The 14,052-nt window shown below is 44.0% G+C and overlaps 1 protein-coding gene across 1 annotated transcript in view; it reads right to left on the reverse strand.

Moving 5' to 3' along the window:
- Positions 1–14,052, reverse strand: part of HERC6 (HECT and RLD domain containing E3 ubiquitin protein ligase family member 6) — a 118,825-nt gene that overhangs the window by 53,158 nt on the left and 51,615 nt on the right. Inside the window, exons 12-13 of the mRNA XM_077276388.1 lie at positions 9,349–9,538; positions 5,604–5,740 (exon numbers count right to left, since the gene is read on the reverse strand). Of these exons, the coding sequence (XP_077132503.1) occupies positions 5,604–5,740; positions 9,349–9,538 (327 nt within the window). The remainder of the gene's footprint in view (positions 1–5,603; positions 5,741–9,348; positions 9,539–14,052) is intronic.

Below are 14,052 nucleotides of genomic sequence, written 5' to 3' on the forward strand. Positions count from 1 at the left end.
CCCCATCCTGTGTCATATCTAAACACTTTGGTGTGATTCACATGTTTTATCATGACCTATGTATCTAATTTGTATATAAATTAATTTATGTTGGTAATAATAAAAGCAATTGTCATATTTAAATTATTTGTTTTTGGTATTTACTCGTTGTTCTCCGGATAAATAAATTCCCTCATGGTGTTGTCTGAACAGACACCTAATTCGGTGCAATGTGATAGAAAAACCGCAAATTCCCTCATGGTGTTGTCTGAACAGACACCTGATTTAATGCAATGTGATAGAATCCTGACTAGAAATGAGCGGAAAATTCATAGACGCCGGAATGGCTTGTGCTACTACTGTGGTGATTCTACACATGTTATCTCAGCATGCTCTAAACGTATAGCTAAGGTTGTTAGTCCTGTCACCGTTGGTAATTTGCAACCTAAATTTATTCTGTCTGTAACTTTGATTTGCTCACTGTCATCTTATCCTGTCATGGCGTTTGTAGATTCAGGTGCTGCCCTGAGTCTCATGGATCTCTCATTTGCTAAGCGCTGTGGTTTTACTCTTGAACCATTAGAAAATCCTATTCCTCTTAGGGGTATTGATGCTACACCATTGGCAGCAAATAAACCGCAGTATTGGACACAGGTTACCATGTGCATGACTCCTGAACACCGCGAGGTGATACGTTTCCTGGTTTTACATAAAATGCATGATTTGGTTGTTTTAGGGCTGCCATGGTTACAGACCCATAATCCAGTCCTGGACTGGAAGGCTATGTCAGTCTCAAGTTGGGGCTGTCGTGGTATTCATGGGGATTCCCTGCCTGTGTCTATTGCTTCCTCTACGCCTTCGGAAGTTCCGGAGTATTTGTCTGATTATCAGGATGTCTTCAGTGAGTCTGAGTCCAGTGCACTGCCTCCTCATAGGGACTGTGACTGTGCTATAGATTTGATCCCAGGCAGTAAATTTCCTAAGGGAAGACTGTTTAATCTGTCGGTACCTGAACATACCGCTATGCGTTCATATATCAAGGAGTCTCTGGAGAAAGGACATATTCGTCCGTCTTCTTCCCCTCTTGGTGCGGGATTCTTTTTTGTGGCAAAAAAGGACGGATCTTTGAGACCTTGTATTGATTATCGGCTTTTAAATAAGATCACTGTCAAGTTTCAGTATCCTTTACCGCTGTTGTCTGACTTGTTTGCCCGGATTAAGGGTGCCAAGTGGTTCACCAAGATAGACCTTCGTGGTGCGTACAACCTTGTGCGCATTAAGCAAGGTGATGAATGGAAAACCGCATTCAATACGCCCGAAGGTCATTTTGAGTACTTGGTGATGCCTTTTGGGCTCTCCAATGCGCCTTCAGTTTTTCAGTCCTTTATGCATGACATTTTCCGGAAGTATCTGGATAAATTTTTGATTGTTTATCTGGATGATATTTTGGTTTTTTCTGATAATTGGGATTCGCATGTGGAGCAGGTCAGGTTGGTCTTTAAAATTTTGCGTGAAAATTCTTTGTTTGTCAAGGGCTCAAAGTGTCTCTTTGGTGTACAGAAGGTTCCCTTTTTGGGGTTCATTTTTTCCCCTTCTGCTGTGGAGATGGACCCAGTCAAGGTCCGAGCTATTCTTGATTGGACTCAGCCCTCGTCAGTTAAGAGTCTTCAGAAGTTCTTGGGCTTCGCTAACTTCTACCGTCGTTTTATCGCTAATTTTTCTAGCATTGTGAAACCTTTGACGGATATGACCAAGAAGGGCTCCGATGTAGCTAACTGGGCTCCTGCTGCCGTGGAGGCTTTCCAGGAGTTGAAACGCCGGTTTACTTCGGCGCCTGTTTTGTGCCAGCCTGACGTCTCACTTCCCTTTCAGGTTGAGGTGGATGCTTCGGAGATTGGGGCAGGGGCCGTTTTGTCACAGAGAGGCCCTGGTTGCTCTGTTATGAAACCTTGTGCCTTTTTCTCTAGGAAGTTTTCGCCTGCCGAGCGAAATTATGATGTGGGCAATCGGGAGTTGTTGGCCATGAAATGGGCATTTGAGGAGTGGCGTCATTGGCTCGAGGGTGCTAAGCATCGTGTGGTGGTCTTGACTGATCACAAAAATCTGATGTATCTCGAGTCTGCTAAACGCCTTAATCCGAGACAGGCCCGCTGGTCATTGTTTTTCTCCCGCTTTGATTTTGTTGTCTCGTATTTACCAGGTTCAAAGAATGTGAAGGCCGATGCTCTTTCTAGGAGCTTTGTGCCTGATGCTCCTGGAGTCGCTGATCCTGTTGGTATTCTTAAAGATGGAGTTATCTTGTCAGCTATTTCTCCGGATCTGCGACGTGTGTTGCAGAGATTTCAGGCTGATAGGCCTGAGTCTTGTCCACCTGACAGACTGTTTGTCCCGGATAAGTGGACCAGCAGAGTCATTTCCGAGGTTCATTCCTCGGTGTTGGCAGGTCACCCGGGAATTTTTGGCACCAGAGATCTGGTGGCCAGGTCCTTTTGGTGGCCTTCCTTGTCAAGGGATGTGCGGTCATTTGTGCAGTCCTGTGGGACTTGTGCTCAAGCTAAGCCTTGCTGTTCTCGTGCCAGCGGTTTGCTCTTGCCCTTGCCTGTCCCGAAGAGACCTTGGACACATATCTCCATGGATTTCATTTCTGATCTTCCGCTATCTCAGGGCATGTCCGTTATCTGGGTGATATGTGATCGCTTTTCCAAGATGGTCCATTTGGTTCCTTTGCCTAAGCTGCCTTCCTCTTCCGATCTGGTTCCTGTGTTTTTTCAGAACGTGGTTCGTTTGCACGGCATCCCTGAGAATATTGTGTCAGACAGAGGATCCCAGTTCGTTTCCAGGTTCTGGCGATCCTTTTGTAGTAGGATGGGCATTGATTTGTCGTTTTCGTCTGCTTTCCATCCTCAGACTAATGGACAGACGGAGCGAACTAATCAGACTTTGGAGGCTTATTTGAGGTGTTTTGTCTCTGCTGATCAGGACGATTGGGTGACATTCTTGCCGTTGGCTGAGTTTGCCCTTAATAATCGGGCTAGTTCCGCCACCTTGGTTTCGCCTTTTTTCTGCAACTCTGGTTTCCATCCTCGTTTTTCTTCGGGTCATGTGGAGCCTTCTGACTGTCCTGGGGTGGATTCTGTGGTGGATAGGTTGCAGCAGATCTGGAATCATGTGGTGGACAACTTGAAGTTGTCACAGGAGAAGGCTCAGCGCTTTGCCAACCGCCGCCGCGGTGTGGGTCCCCGACTACGCGTTGGGGATTTGGTATGGCTTTCTTCCCGCTTTGTTCCTATGAAGGTCTCCTCTCCCAAATTTAAACCTCGTTTTATTGGGCCTTACAAGATATTGGAAATCCTTAATCCTGTATCTTTTCGTCTGGATCTTCCTGTGTCGTTTGCTATTCACAATGTATTTCATAGGTCCTTGTTGCGGCGGTACATTGTGCCTGTAGTTCCTTCTGCTGAGCCTCCTGCTCCGGTGTTGGTTGAGGGCGAGTTGGAGTACGTGGTGGAGAAGATCTTGGATTCTCGCCTCTCCAGGCGGAGGCTTCAGTACCTGGTCAAGTGGAAGGGCTATGGTCAGGAGGATAATTCCTGGGTGGTCGCCTCTGATGTTCATGCGGCCGATTTAGTTCGTGCCTTTCATGCCGCTCATCCTGATCGCCCTGGTGGTCGTGGTGAGGGTTCGGTGACCCCTCACTAAGGGGGGGGTACTGTTGTGAATTTGCTTTTTGCTCCCTCTAGTGGTTACTAGTTTTTTGACTCTGGTTTTTCTGTCATTCCTTTTATCCGCACCTGGGTCGTTAGTTAGGGGTGTTGCTATATAAGCTCCCTGGACCTTCAGTTCTATGCCTGGCAACGTAGTTATCAGAGCTAGTCTGCTGTGCTCTTGTCTACTGATCCTGGTTCCAGTTATATCAGCTAAGTCTGCCTTTTGCTTTTTGCTATTTGTTTTGGTTTTGTATTTTTGTCCAGCTTGTTCCAAATCTATATCCTGACCTTTGCTGGAAGCTCTAGGGGGGCTGGTGTTCTCCCCCCGGACCGTTAGACGGTTCGGGGGTTCTTGAATTTCCAGTGTGGATTTTGATAGGGTTTTTGTTGACCTTTCTTTATTCTGCTATTAGTAAGCGGGCCTCTCTGTGCTAAACCTGGTTCATTTCTGTGTTTGTCATTTCCTCTTACCTCACCGTCATTATTTGTGGGGGGCTTCTATCCAGCTTTGGGGTCCCCTTCTCTGGAGGCAAGAAAGGTCTTTGTTTTCCTCTACTAGGGGTAGCTAGATTCTCCGGCTGGCGCGTGTCATCTAGAATCAACGTAGGAATGATCCCCGGCTACTTCTAGTGTTGGCGTTAGGAGTAGATATATGGTCAACCCAGTTACCACTGCCCTATGAGCTGGATTTTTGTATTCTGCAGACTTCCACGTTCCTCTGAGACCCTCGCCATTGGGGTCATAACACAGCATGCAGGGTGCACGATGTAAGGATTCAGAAGTCTCCAGCCACAGAGAGTGACTGCAGACTTTCAAAAGAAGACCAGACAACAACTTTAAGGCCGGAGTCACACTTAACGTATGAAAAATTGGTCCAATTTTCTCAGCCAATAGTCGCACAAATGTTCTCCGTATGGTCATCTGTGTGTAATGCGTTTGCAATGCGATCTTCTCGCATCTATGTATCCGTATGACATCCATATGGCTTTACATTTCTCACTGCTTTTCCCCAATGAATTTAATGGCTCAATGGGCTGAAATGAGGAAAATGTGAGCGTATTTGTCGCACGTCACACTGATGTGTGGTGTTCGATTTTTTTTTCTCGCACCCATAGACTTGCATTGGCGAGACTCGGGGAATATATGCATACAAACGCAGCATGCTGCGATTTCACTCTCACGTAGAATATGCCAGAGAAAACAAACGGTGATGGAAGCTGCCCCATAGATAAACAGTGTTCCGAGTGCTATGCAATGTTTTTTCAATAGTGTGACCCCAGCCTAAGGCTACTTTCACACTTCCGTCTTTTGCCCTCTGTCGCAATCCGTCCTTATAGGCAAAAAACGGATTCTGCAAATGTGCTTGCAGGATGCTTTTTTTTTGCCCATAGACTTGAATAAGCGACGGATGGGCACACGTTGCATCAGTCGTGCGACGGATGCGTCGTGTTTTGGCGGACACGACGCACAAAAAAAAAGTTCAATGTAACTTTTTTTGTGCGACGTGTCCGCCATTTCCGACCACGCATGAGCGGCCGGAACTCCGCCCCCACCTCCCCACTCATCACACTGGGCAGCGGATGTGTTGTAAAACTGCGTCCGCTGCCCACGTTGTGCTAAATTTAGCACAACGTCCGTCGGTACGTCGGGCCGACGGTTTGCGACGGCCCCGTACCGACGGAAGTGTGAAAGTAGCCTAAGATTGCTTTTCATACACAGGTCTCAATCAAAAAAGCCCAATGAATTAATAAGCAGCAAATTTAGCAGGAGGTTAACCCCCCACCCACTACGCACCCAAAGTTTGGCATTGCACAAAAATATGCAAATTTTAAGAGTCACAATTGTGGTGGAGTCATAATTGTCGACTTGTAGTTTTTAAAATAAGACCACACAGATTCCATCCCAGCTCACACTCACCTTATACAGCTTCTTTAGCACTTCTAGTACATTCTTAGTAGAATCCTTGTGATCAAAAACAGATAATACCAAGGCAATCTTAAACGTTTGGATTTGCTTCGTCAGTGAAGGTTCAAGCAAAGATGACCATAATGCCTCTGAAAAATGACAACAGAGAAGTCACTGCTTTGAGAATAGGATATTTTTTGTTACTGGTATCTACAGCTCTGGCAAAAATTAAGAGACCACTGCACAGTTTTATAAAAATCAGCTTCTCTACATGACTGACAGCCTTCCATTTCAGTGTCAGTTGAATTCCAACCAGAGTAAACCTCATTTTACTTAATGTGCTTCTGATTAGGTGATCACCTGAACCAAATCTTATTTAACAAAGAAAAGTATAAAAACCCTACTGTGATGTTCACAATCCTCTTGCAATAGGACAAGCTTGATGGCAAAACAAGTGCTAGTAATATGCCAAAAGTAATAGGAATGAAAAAATAACTTTAACCATGCCAAAGGAGTTGAAAAGAAAAGTCTTGATGAGTGAGGAAAAGGAGGGCTCAATTCTGGTTTTACTAGCAGATGGACACAGTGAGCATCATGTTTCCTCCATCCTTAAAACTTCAAAGATGGCAGTCCATTACAACAAGGTCAAGCAGCAGACATTGGGGACAACAAAGCTACAGACCCGCAGAGGGCAAAAACGACTCTCCACTGACCGGGATGACCGTCATCTTATTCGAATGTCACTCAGCAACCGAAGGATGACATCAAGTGACCTACAAAAGGAATGGCAAATGGCAGCTGGGGTGAAGTGCACAGCAAGAACAGTTCGTAACAGGCTCCTAGAAGCAGGACTCAAGTCATATAAAGCTAGAATAAAGCCTTTCATCAATGAGAAGCAGAGGTGAGCCAGGCTGAAGTTTGCCAAAGACCATAAGGATTGGACCATAGAGGACTGGAGTAAGGTAATCTTCTCTGATGAGTCTAATTTTCAGCTTTGCCTAACACCTGGTCGTCTAATGGTTAGATGGAGACCTAGAGAGGCGTACAAGCCACAGTGTTTTGTACCCACTGTGAAATTTGATGGAGGATCAGTCATGATCTGGGGATGCTTCATCAAGGCTGGAATTGGACAGGTTAATCTTTGAAGGACGAATGAATCAAGCCGCATACAAGGTTATCCTGGAAAACAGTTGATTCCTTCTGCTCAGGCAATGTTCCCCAACTCTGAGGACTGTTCTTTCCAGCAGGACAATGCGCCATGCCACACAGCTAGGTCAATCAATGTGTGGATGAAGGACCACCACATCAAAACCTTGTCATGGTCAGCCCAATCTACAGACCTGAACCCCATTGAAAACCTCTGGGATGTCATCAAGAGGAAGATGGATAGTCACAAGCCATAAAACAAAGAAGAACTGCTTACACTTTTGTACTAGGAGTGGCATAAGGTCACGCAAAAGAACCGTGAAAGACTGGTGGAAAGCATGCCAAGATGCATGAAAACTGTGATTAAAAATCATGGTTATTCCACAAAATATTGATTTCTGAACTCTTCCTGAGTTAAAACATTAGTACTGTTGTTTCTAAAGGATTATGAGCTTGTTTTTTTGCATTATTTGAGGTCTGCAAGCAATGCATTTTTTTAATTATTTTACCATTTCACATTTTCAGAAAATAAATACAAAATGTATTGCTTGGAACTTAAGAGACATGTTGTCAGTAGTTTATAGAATAAAAGAACAATTTACATATTACTCAAAAATATACCTATAAAGAGAAAAATCAGACAAACTTAAAATTTTGCAATGGTCTCTTAATTTTTGCCAGAGCTGTATATAAAAGTACACTTAAAGAAAACTATATACACCACAATATACTGCCTACAATATAAAAGAAAATATGTGATTCATTAAACTTTATGGGGCAGATTTATAGAAAAAAAGTCTAAAGGGAAAAAAACAAGTATTTGTTGCCCTGAAAAGCCAATCACAACACAGCTTTCTTATTACAAAGGCAGAATTTGACATAATAGCTGCGCTGTGATTGGTTACTTTGAGCAACAAAGGCAATTTTCCTTTTAGGTAGTTTCATTTCTTTCAGAGGCTTTACAAAAGTTTATTGAATTGGTTGGGCATCAAATGATTCTGCCTCTTTAGCTTCTGTCAACATTTTTTGCAACTTCAGTGAACGTATCTTTAGTAAGGCACAGCTTTGCAATAAATCGCTCATTTTGGCAGCCTCGCTGCGCCTCTGTAGCTGGGTGTACACTTCCCGGCTTCAGTATGTACAGTAACATAAAAGGCACATTAACTTTGCAATGGGTCATGAGTAAAAATTTCCAACTATTTTGAGACTACTGCTTCAATGAAGATCCATGCGTCTCCATACTAGCGGACTATAAACAAACCCTATATTCTGATCCTATGGCCATACTCACTTCCATCGGCCCCTGCCCTTTGTTAGCAAACATTTAGTAGGTTGGTAAGATGTAGGAGACAGAAGGAAAAGACAATGACCACAGGATCGAGCTACAGAGTTTCTGAAGAATCATAGATCTTCATAGAAGCTGTAGATGCAAAATGTATGAAAAATTTGAATCAACTGTATTTGTCTAATGTTCCATTTCAGATGCGCTTAAAGGGGTTTTACCAAGAACAAAGCTAATTTTGATCAACATTTTAATCAATAGGTCTTTGAATAATTAAAATTTCCACAATTGGATGTAATAAACGAAAAATGCCCCTGCTATGTACTGTGTAATGGCTGTGTCTGACCGTACAGGAACATGGTCTGATCATACCACAGCTCCTGGGCAGGGGAGGAAGCAAAATACTATACAGATATTACAGCACCAGATCACAGCTGATTCTTTGAGGTAAAACATTGCTTAAAAACAGGAAGTGAAATGTTTTGCCTCACAAAATAAAAAATTAAAAAAATCAGCTGCGATCCCCTGCTGTCCTGTCTGTATATTCTTTGCGTCCTCCCATGCCCAGGAGCTGTGGTATGGTCAGACCATGTTCCTGTATGGTCAGACACAGACATTACACAGTACACAGCAGGGGCACATTTATAAGATTATCTCACAACAGGAATGTTTTATTTAAACACATCCAATTGTGGAACCTATTTTTATTTCAAGATCTATTAATTAAAATGTACTTTGTTTGTGGGACAACCCCTTTAAGCAAAAAGAAAAATGATAAATGGTCGCCTTTAAAGTGGTTGTCTTAAAGGGAACATGTCACTAGATTCATGAACCAGAACCATGCTACACGATTGCAGCCAGGTTTATTTTTCTCTGAAATGCTCTCAGATATTTTCCCAGCTAAATACACACACGATAGAGACCGGTTAGTCAGCTACAGAGGTGAGGGGAGAGGAGGGCCGGGAGCAGGTAGGACAAGTCTTCTCTCTTCATACAGTCATTGGTGGACTCCTCAAGCTACATTTTCTCTGACAATAGTGCAGCCAGGTTCTGATTCATGTTCCCCATACTTTTAGTTGTATGAATCGAATTACAGGTTTCCAGCAATATCACCTGATTGGATGGGAACAAAATTAATGGATAACAATGTAAACCATGGATGAGTCTATCAAAGAAGGAACACCAATCTCTTATATTGAGAAGTCCAAGAAGAGATTCCACATCTTCGATATCTTTAAACCCCAAGTGGGAGCCATCATTATAAAACTCAGGAATAACATACAATTATAATACTAACATGTCCTGAGAAGTGTAAAAGCAAGAACATACCCAACATTTTTAAAGCATTTGAGCTGAGATTGTTGATGGCCTGGGCAAAAGGAGCTGCCAATGGCAAGCATATGTCAGGATCGTGCATTATAGGGAATGCTGGGATTATAAGAAAGATGGACAGTGCCTCAAAGAGATTTGGAAGATTCTCAGTTGCTGGAATCAGTTCATTTCTCAAACTTGAATATATCTATAAGGAAGCAAGAAAAACAAGTTATAATAGTTCAACCTTATAGAATTTGTGTTTCTACACTAAGATTCTTATCTGGACTAGCATAACACTGTGATTTCAAAACTCCACAGATTTGCAGAATGAAAATTATTCAATAAATTCTAAAACCGCTTTTTCTCAATATTATCCTTTTCTTGACATTTGATGTGCATGTAAATCACACATCAGGTGCATGGAGCTGGCTCAGGGGCTGAGCCTGCTCCATACAGGGCTGAGCCTGCTCCATACAGGGCTGTGTTATAACAGCATTTACCCCAATATATGGATTATCTTCTCTGTTTAAGTTCTTGGATGCCAGTGTAAATCTTTGTTGTTTTAACTGGTGTGGGCTTCCGTTCAGATGCGCTTGCATCGTGGGGTGTTGTGATGGGGCCTACTGAAAGCCTCCCATTTCCACCATCATATTGGTCCTATAAAGCCTAAATGTCTTAGCTCCTGTAAAACTCCAATCTATCAAAATATAAAAGTATTTAGCACATACCCGGTATGTAAAAAGCGGTAATAAATAAAAAATGGAACTTCAATATTATAGAAAGAACTCTTTGATCAATTATCATTTGTAAATTGAATGCGTTCATAGTTGCACAATCCCAGGATAAAACATGTGACATTTTGTTCATTACACATGACTGTCATCAGACATCAGATTCCAGATAGATTGGTGCTTATCTGTTTCCTTTGAAGTATACATGCTATCCCACGTGTGCACATGTGTGACAGCAGGTACAGTGACATGTAAAAGTTTGGGCACCACTGGTCAAAATTTCTGTTGTTATTAACAGTTAAGCAAGTCGAAGATGAAATGATCTCTAAAATGTCTAAAGTTAAAGATGACACAATTCCTTCATATTTTAGAAGAAAAAAAAATTGTCATTTTTTATATTTTTTTGTCATTTTTATATTTTAGAAATATCAAAAAGGAAAATGGGCTGATGCAAAAGTTTTGGCACCCTTGGAGATTTGCGTTTTCAGACCTTAATTAGCCTATTAGGGTTATGGCTTATTAACTATTATAGTTATGAAAGGTAGGGTGATGCAATTTTCCCAGCTTTATAAAAACCCAGTTTCCTGTAAGCTTGTGCCAAAAAACAGTAGCCATAGGTTCTTCTAAGCAGTTTCCTAGCACTCTGAAAATGAAAAATGGTGCAAGCCCACAAAGAAAGAGAATAATATAAGAAGAAAGCAAAGCATCTTCAAGTTGCCCTTTCCTTAGTTCAAACTGTAATTAAGAAATAGCAGTTAACAGGTACAGTGGAGGTCAAGATAAGGTCTCGAAGATAGAGTAAAATTTCAGTGAGAGCTGCTCGTCAGGCAAATCAGAGCCCTACGGGACTGCAAAACACTTTCAGAAAGATTTAGCACACTCTGGAGTTGTGGTACATTGTTCTATTGTTCAGAGACACCTGCACAAATATGGCCGTCATGGAAGAGTCATCAGAAGAAAACCTCTCCTGTGTCCTCACCATAAGGGCTTGTTTCCACTTGCGAGAAACACGTCCGTGTCTCGCATGTGGAAACCAAGCTCTGGTGCTGGCACTTGGGAGCGGAGCATGCGGCCGCATAGCAACACATGGAGCCGCACGCTCCGCTCTTGAGTGCCGGCGCCAGAGCTTGGTTTCCACATGCGAGACACGGACGTGTTTCTCGCAAATGGAAACAAGCCCTAAAATTTAGAGTCAGAAGTATGCAAAAGAACATCTAAACAAGCCTGATGCATTTTGGAAACAAGTTCTGTCGACCGCTGAGGTTAAAATAGAACTCTTTAGATACATTGATCAAACGTATGGGTGGAGAAAAAAGGGCACAGCATTTCAGGAAAAGAACATCTCGCCAACCATTATGCATGGGGGTGGATCAATTATGCTTTGGGGTTGTGTTGCAGTCAATGGCATGTGGAACATTTCACAGCTAGAGAAAAGAATGGATTCAATGAAGTTTCAAAAAAATTCTTGATGCAAACATAACACCAACTGTAAAAAAGCTGAAATTGACAAGAGGATGGAATCTACAAAAATAGATAATTATCCTAAACACATGTCAAAATCCACAATAGACTACCTCAAAAGGCAAATGCTGAATGTTTTACAATGGCCCTCATGGTCCCCTGATCTGAACATCTTTGAAAATCTGTGGCTAGACCCCAAAATAGCAGTGAATGCAAGAAGACCCAGGAATCTCACAGAACTGTCAGAATGTTCCAAGGTAAAATGGATGAAAATCCCTCAAACAAGAATTGAAAGACTACAAAAAGCATTTACAAGCTGTGATACTTGCAAAAGGGGGTGCCACTAGATACTTACCATCAGGGCCGCCATCAGGGCATTACAGCCGTTACTGCTGTATGGGGCCCAGTCAGCAGCAGTACACAGAGGGGCCCGCAGATCCGGGGCCCAACTGTTGTGCTTCTACTGATCGGGCCCCATCATGCAGTAAAATACTGTGCAGTGCCGCGCACACGTCGGCGCTGGGGCCCGGGAGCCATTTTGGAGCTGTGCATGGCCGTCTAGTCGGCTGCACAGCTCCTGCTCGGCTGTAGCTAGAATGAATGGGCTCCCTGCAGGTCCTGACTACAGCCCATCCATTCTAGCAATCTCAGTAGTGAATGTGCTAGAATGCATGGGCTCCTGTCAGGTCCTCTCAGCAGCCCATACATTCTAGCTGCTGCTTCACTGCTGGAAACACTAGACGCCCCGGAACGACTGAGGTAAGTATAAAAAAAAAATTTATTTTTGTTTTTTCAAATGGGTGAGGTGAGGGGAGTGAGACTGCAGATGATGAAGTGTGTTTGAGGGGGCACTGCGCATGATGAAATGATAGGGGGCTGCAGATGATGAAGTGTGTTTGTGTAATAGGATGCAGGTACTGAGTATGTCACCACGGAACAGACAGACCAACTGTTGAGGGGAATTTATTAACAGGGGTAAAATTCTCCTCGCAGGGAGTAAACAGGGGGTTAATGGAGTCAAACAGTAAACAATTAAGCAGAATCAAAAGGGTTAACGAGTGTTCTGGTAACTTATCAGCCCAGGGAGATCCTGACTGGAGGGTCCTTTTTCCAACGTGGATACAGTCACCAGCAGGGCTTGAGACTCTGGTCTTTTCTGTGTCTCCTGGAAAGTCCGGGGTTAAGTCTCTGCAGCCTGCTCTTCCCAAAGTGAAACTGGAACCAGGAAATAACAGTCTCTCCGTCACTGCTGCAGGAGTCTCCGTAAGCCTGGCAGCTTCTCTGTAATAACGATTGTCACACACACACTGGGCAGTTACTTATCACACTCAGGGATCTTTGCTTGTGACTGCGGTCACCAGGGCTGCACTGAGTCACTGTCTCTGCACTGTCAGGGGAAGAGTCTTCTCAGATTATGGAGGCTTCCAAGTCCCCACTCTCACTCCAGCCTTAGTGCCCTCACGGGGAGCACTCTGTCATGGGGAGCGCGGCACTGCAGCCTGCTTTCTCTCTGGCATGCTGTCCCCTCTCTGGCGCGCTCTCTCTCCCGCACTTTTCTGACCACTCCCCTCTCTTTTCCCAGCAGTCACCACATCCCCTCTGTCCAGGGCAGAAAGTCTTCCCCCCAACAACCCAGCTGTCTGACTAATTGGTTCCAGGCAAGGAGCAGGGAAAGCAACCTCCTTACATTCCCCCTCTCTTAAAGCTCGCCATTCCACGGGCGAGGACTCTTCGTGCTTCTCTTTGTTCTTTGGAGGGGAGTCAGATACCTGCGATTCTCGCATATCCTTCTGCCTTTCTTCTTGTACATACTCCCAGACTAAATGGTTTAGGAGCTGCTCATCAGTCAGGTTGAGATATGCTTTCTCTGCTTCATCAACAACTGCTGTCTTCTTCTTTTTCTTCTTCTTCTTAGCTTTGCCGCTAGCAGATGTCTGCGTAGATGACTCTTCCTCCTCCTTGTTGTTATCGGAAACTTTAGGGACTTCTTGTTCGGGCTCCTCAGTTTGGGGGCTTAGTTTAAGCAATTCTTCTCCATAGCTCCCCCTCTCTTTGACAGGAGCATTCTCGTCACAGCTTGAGTCAGATGAATTAAGACCATGCAGGCCGGACTCTTTGTCATCTGCGCCGGGCTCTGCGGGCATCATTTCCCAGGGCTTCTCAGCCACACGCCCTGTCTCACACAGCTGCTCCATTTCCCCTGTCCGAACAGGAACTGGTGAGCTGACAGCCAACACACTCTTCACATCAGGGGACGACATCAGTGGTTCCTCCTTCTCATCAGCTCGGACCTTGAAAACGAGTGTCGCAGGAACACTTGGCACTTTCTCTCCTTCTTCGGGAACTCGTGCTGGGCAAGGTAGTAAAGCACTTCGGTGGTCTTCTCGAGCGAACGTCACTTTCTTTCCTCCGGGCTGAGTCTCACCAATAAAACCTTCAGACCCAGGCTGTAGATCCACTAGGCTCGCCTTTACGCGTTGGGACAGCGCAGTAATTTCACCAGAGATGCTTGACACCTTCTCCATCT

Source organism: Ranitomeya variabilis, chromosome 1, assembly GCF_051348905.1.
Source record: "Ranitomeya variabilis isolate aRanVar5 chromosome 1, aRanVar5.hap1, whole genome shotgun sequence".
Classification (NCBI taxonomy): Eukaryota; Metazoa; Chordata; class Amphibia; order Anura; family Dendrobatidae; genus Ranitomeya; species Ranitomeya variabilis.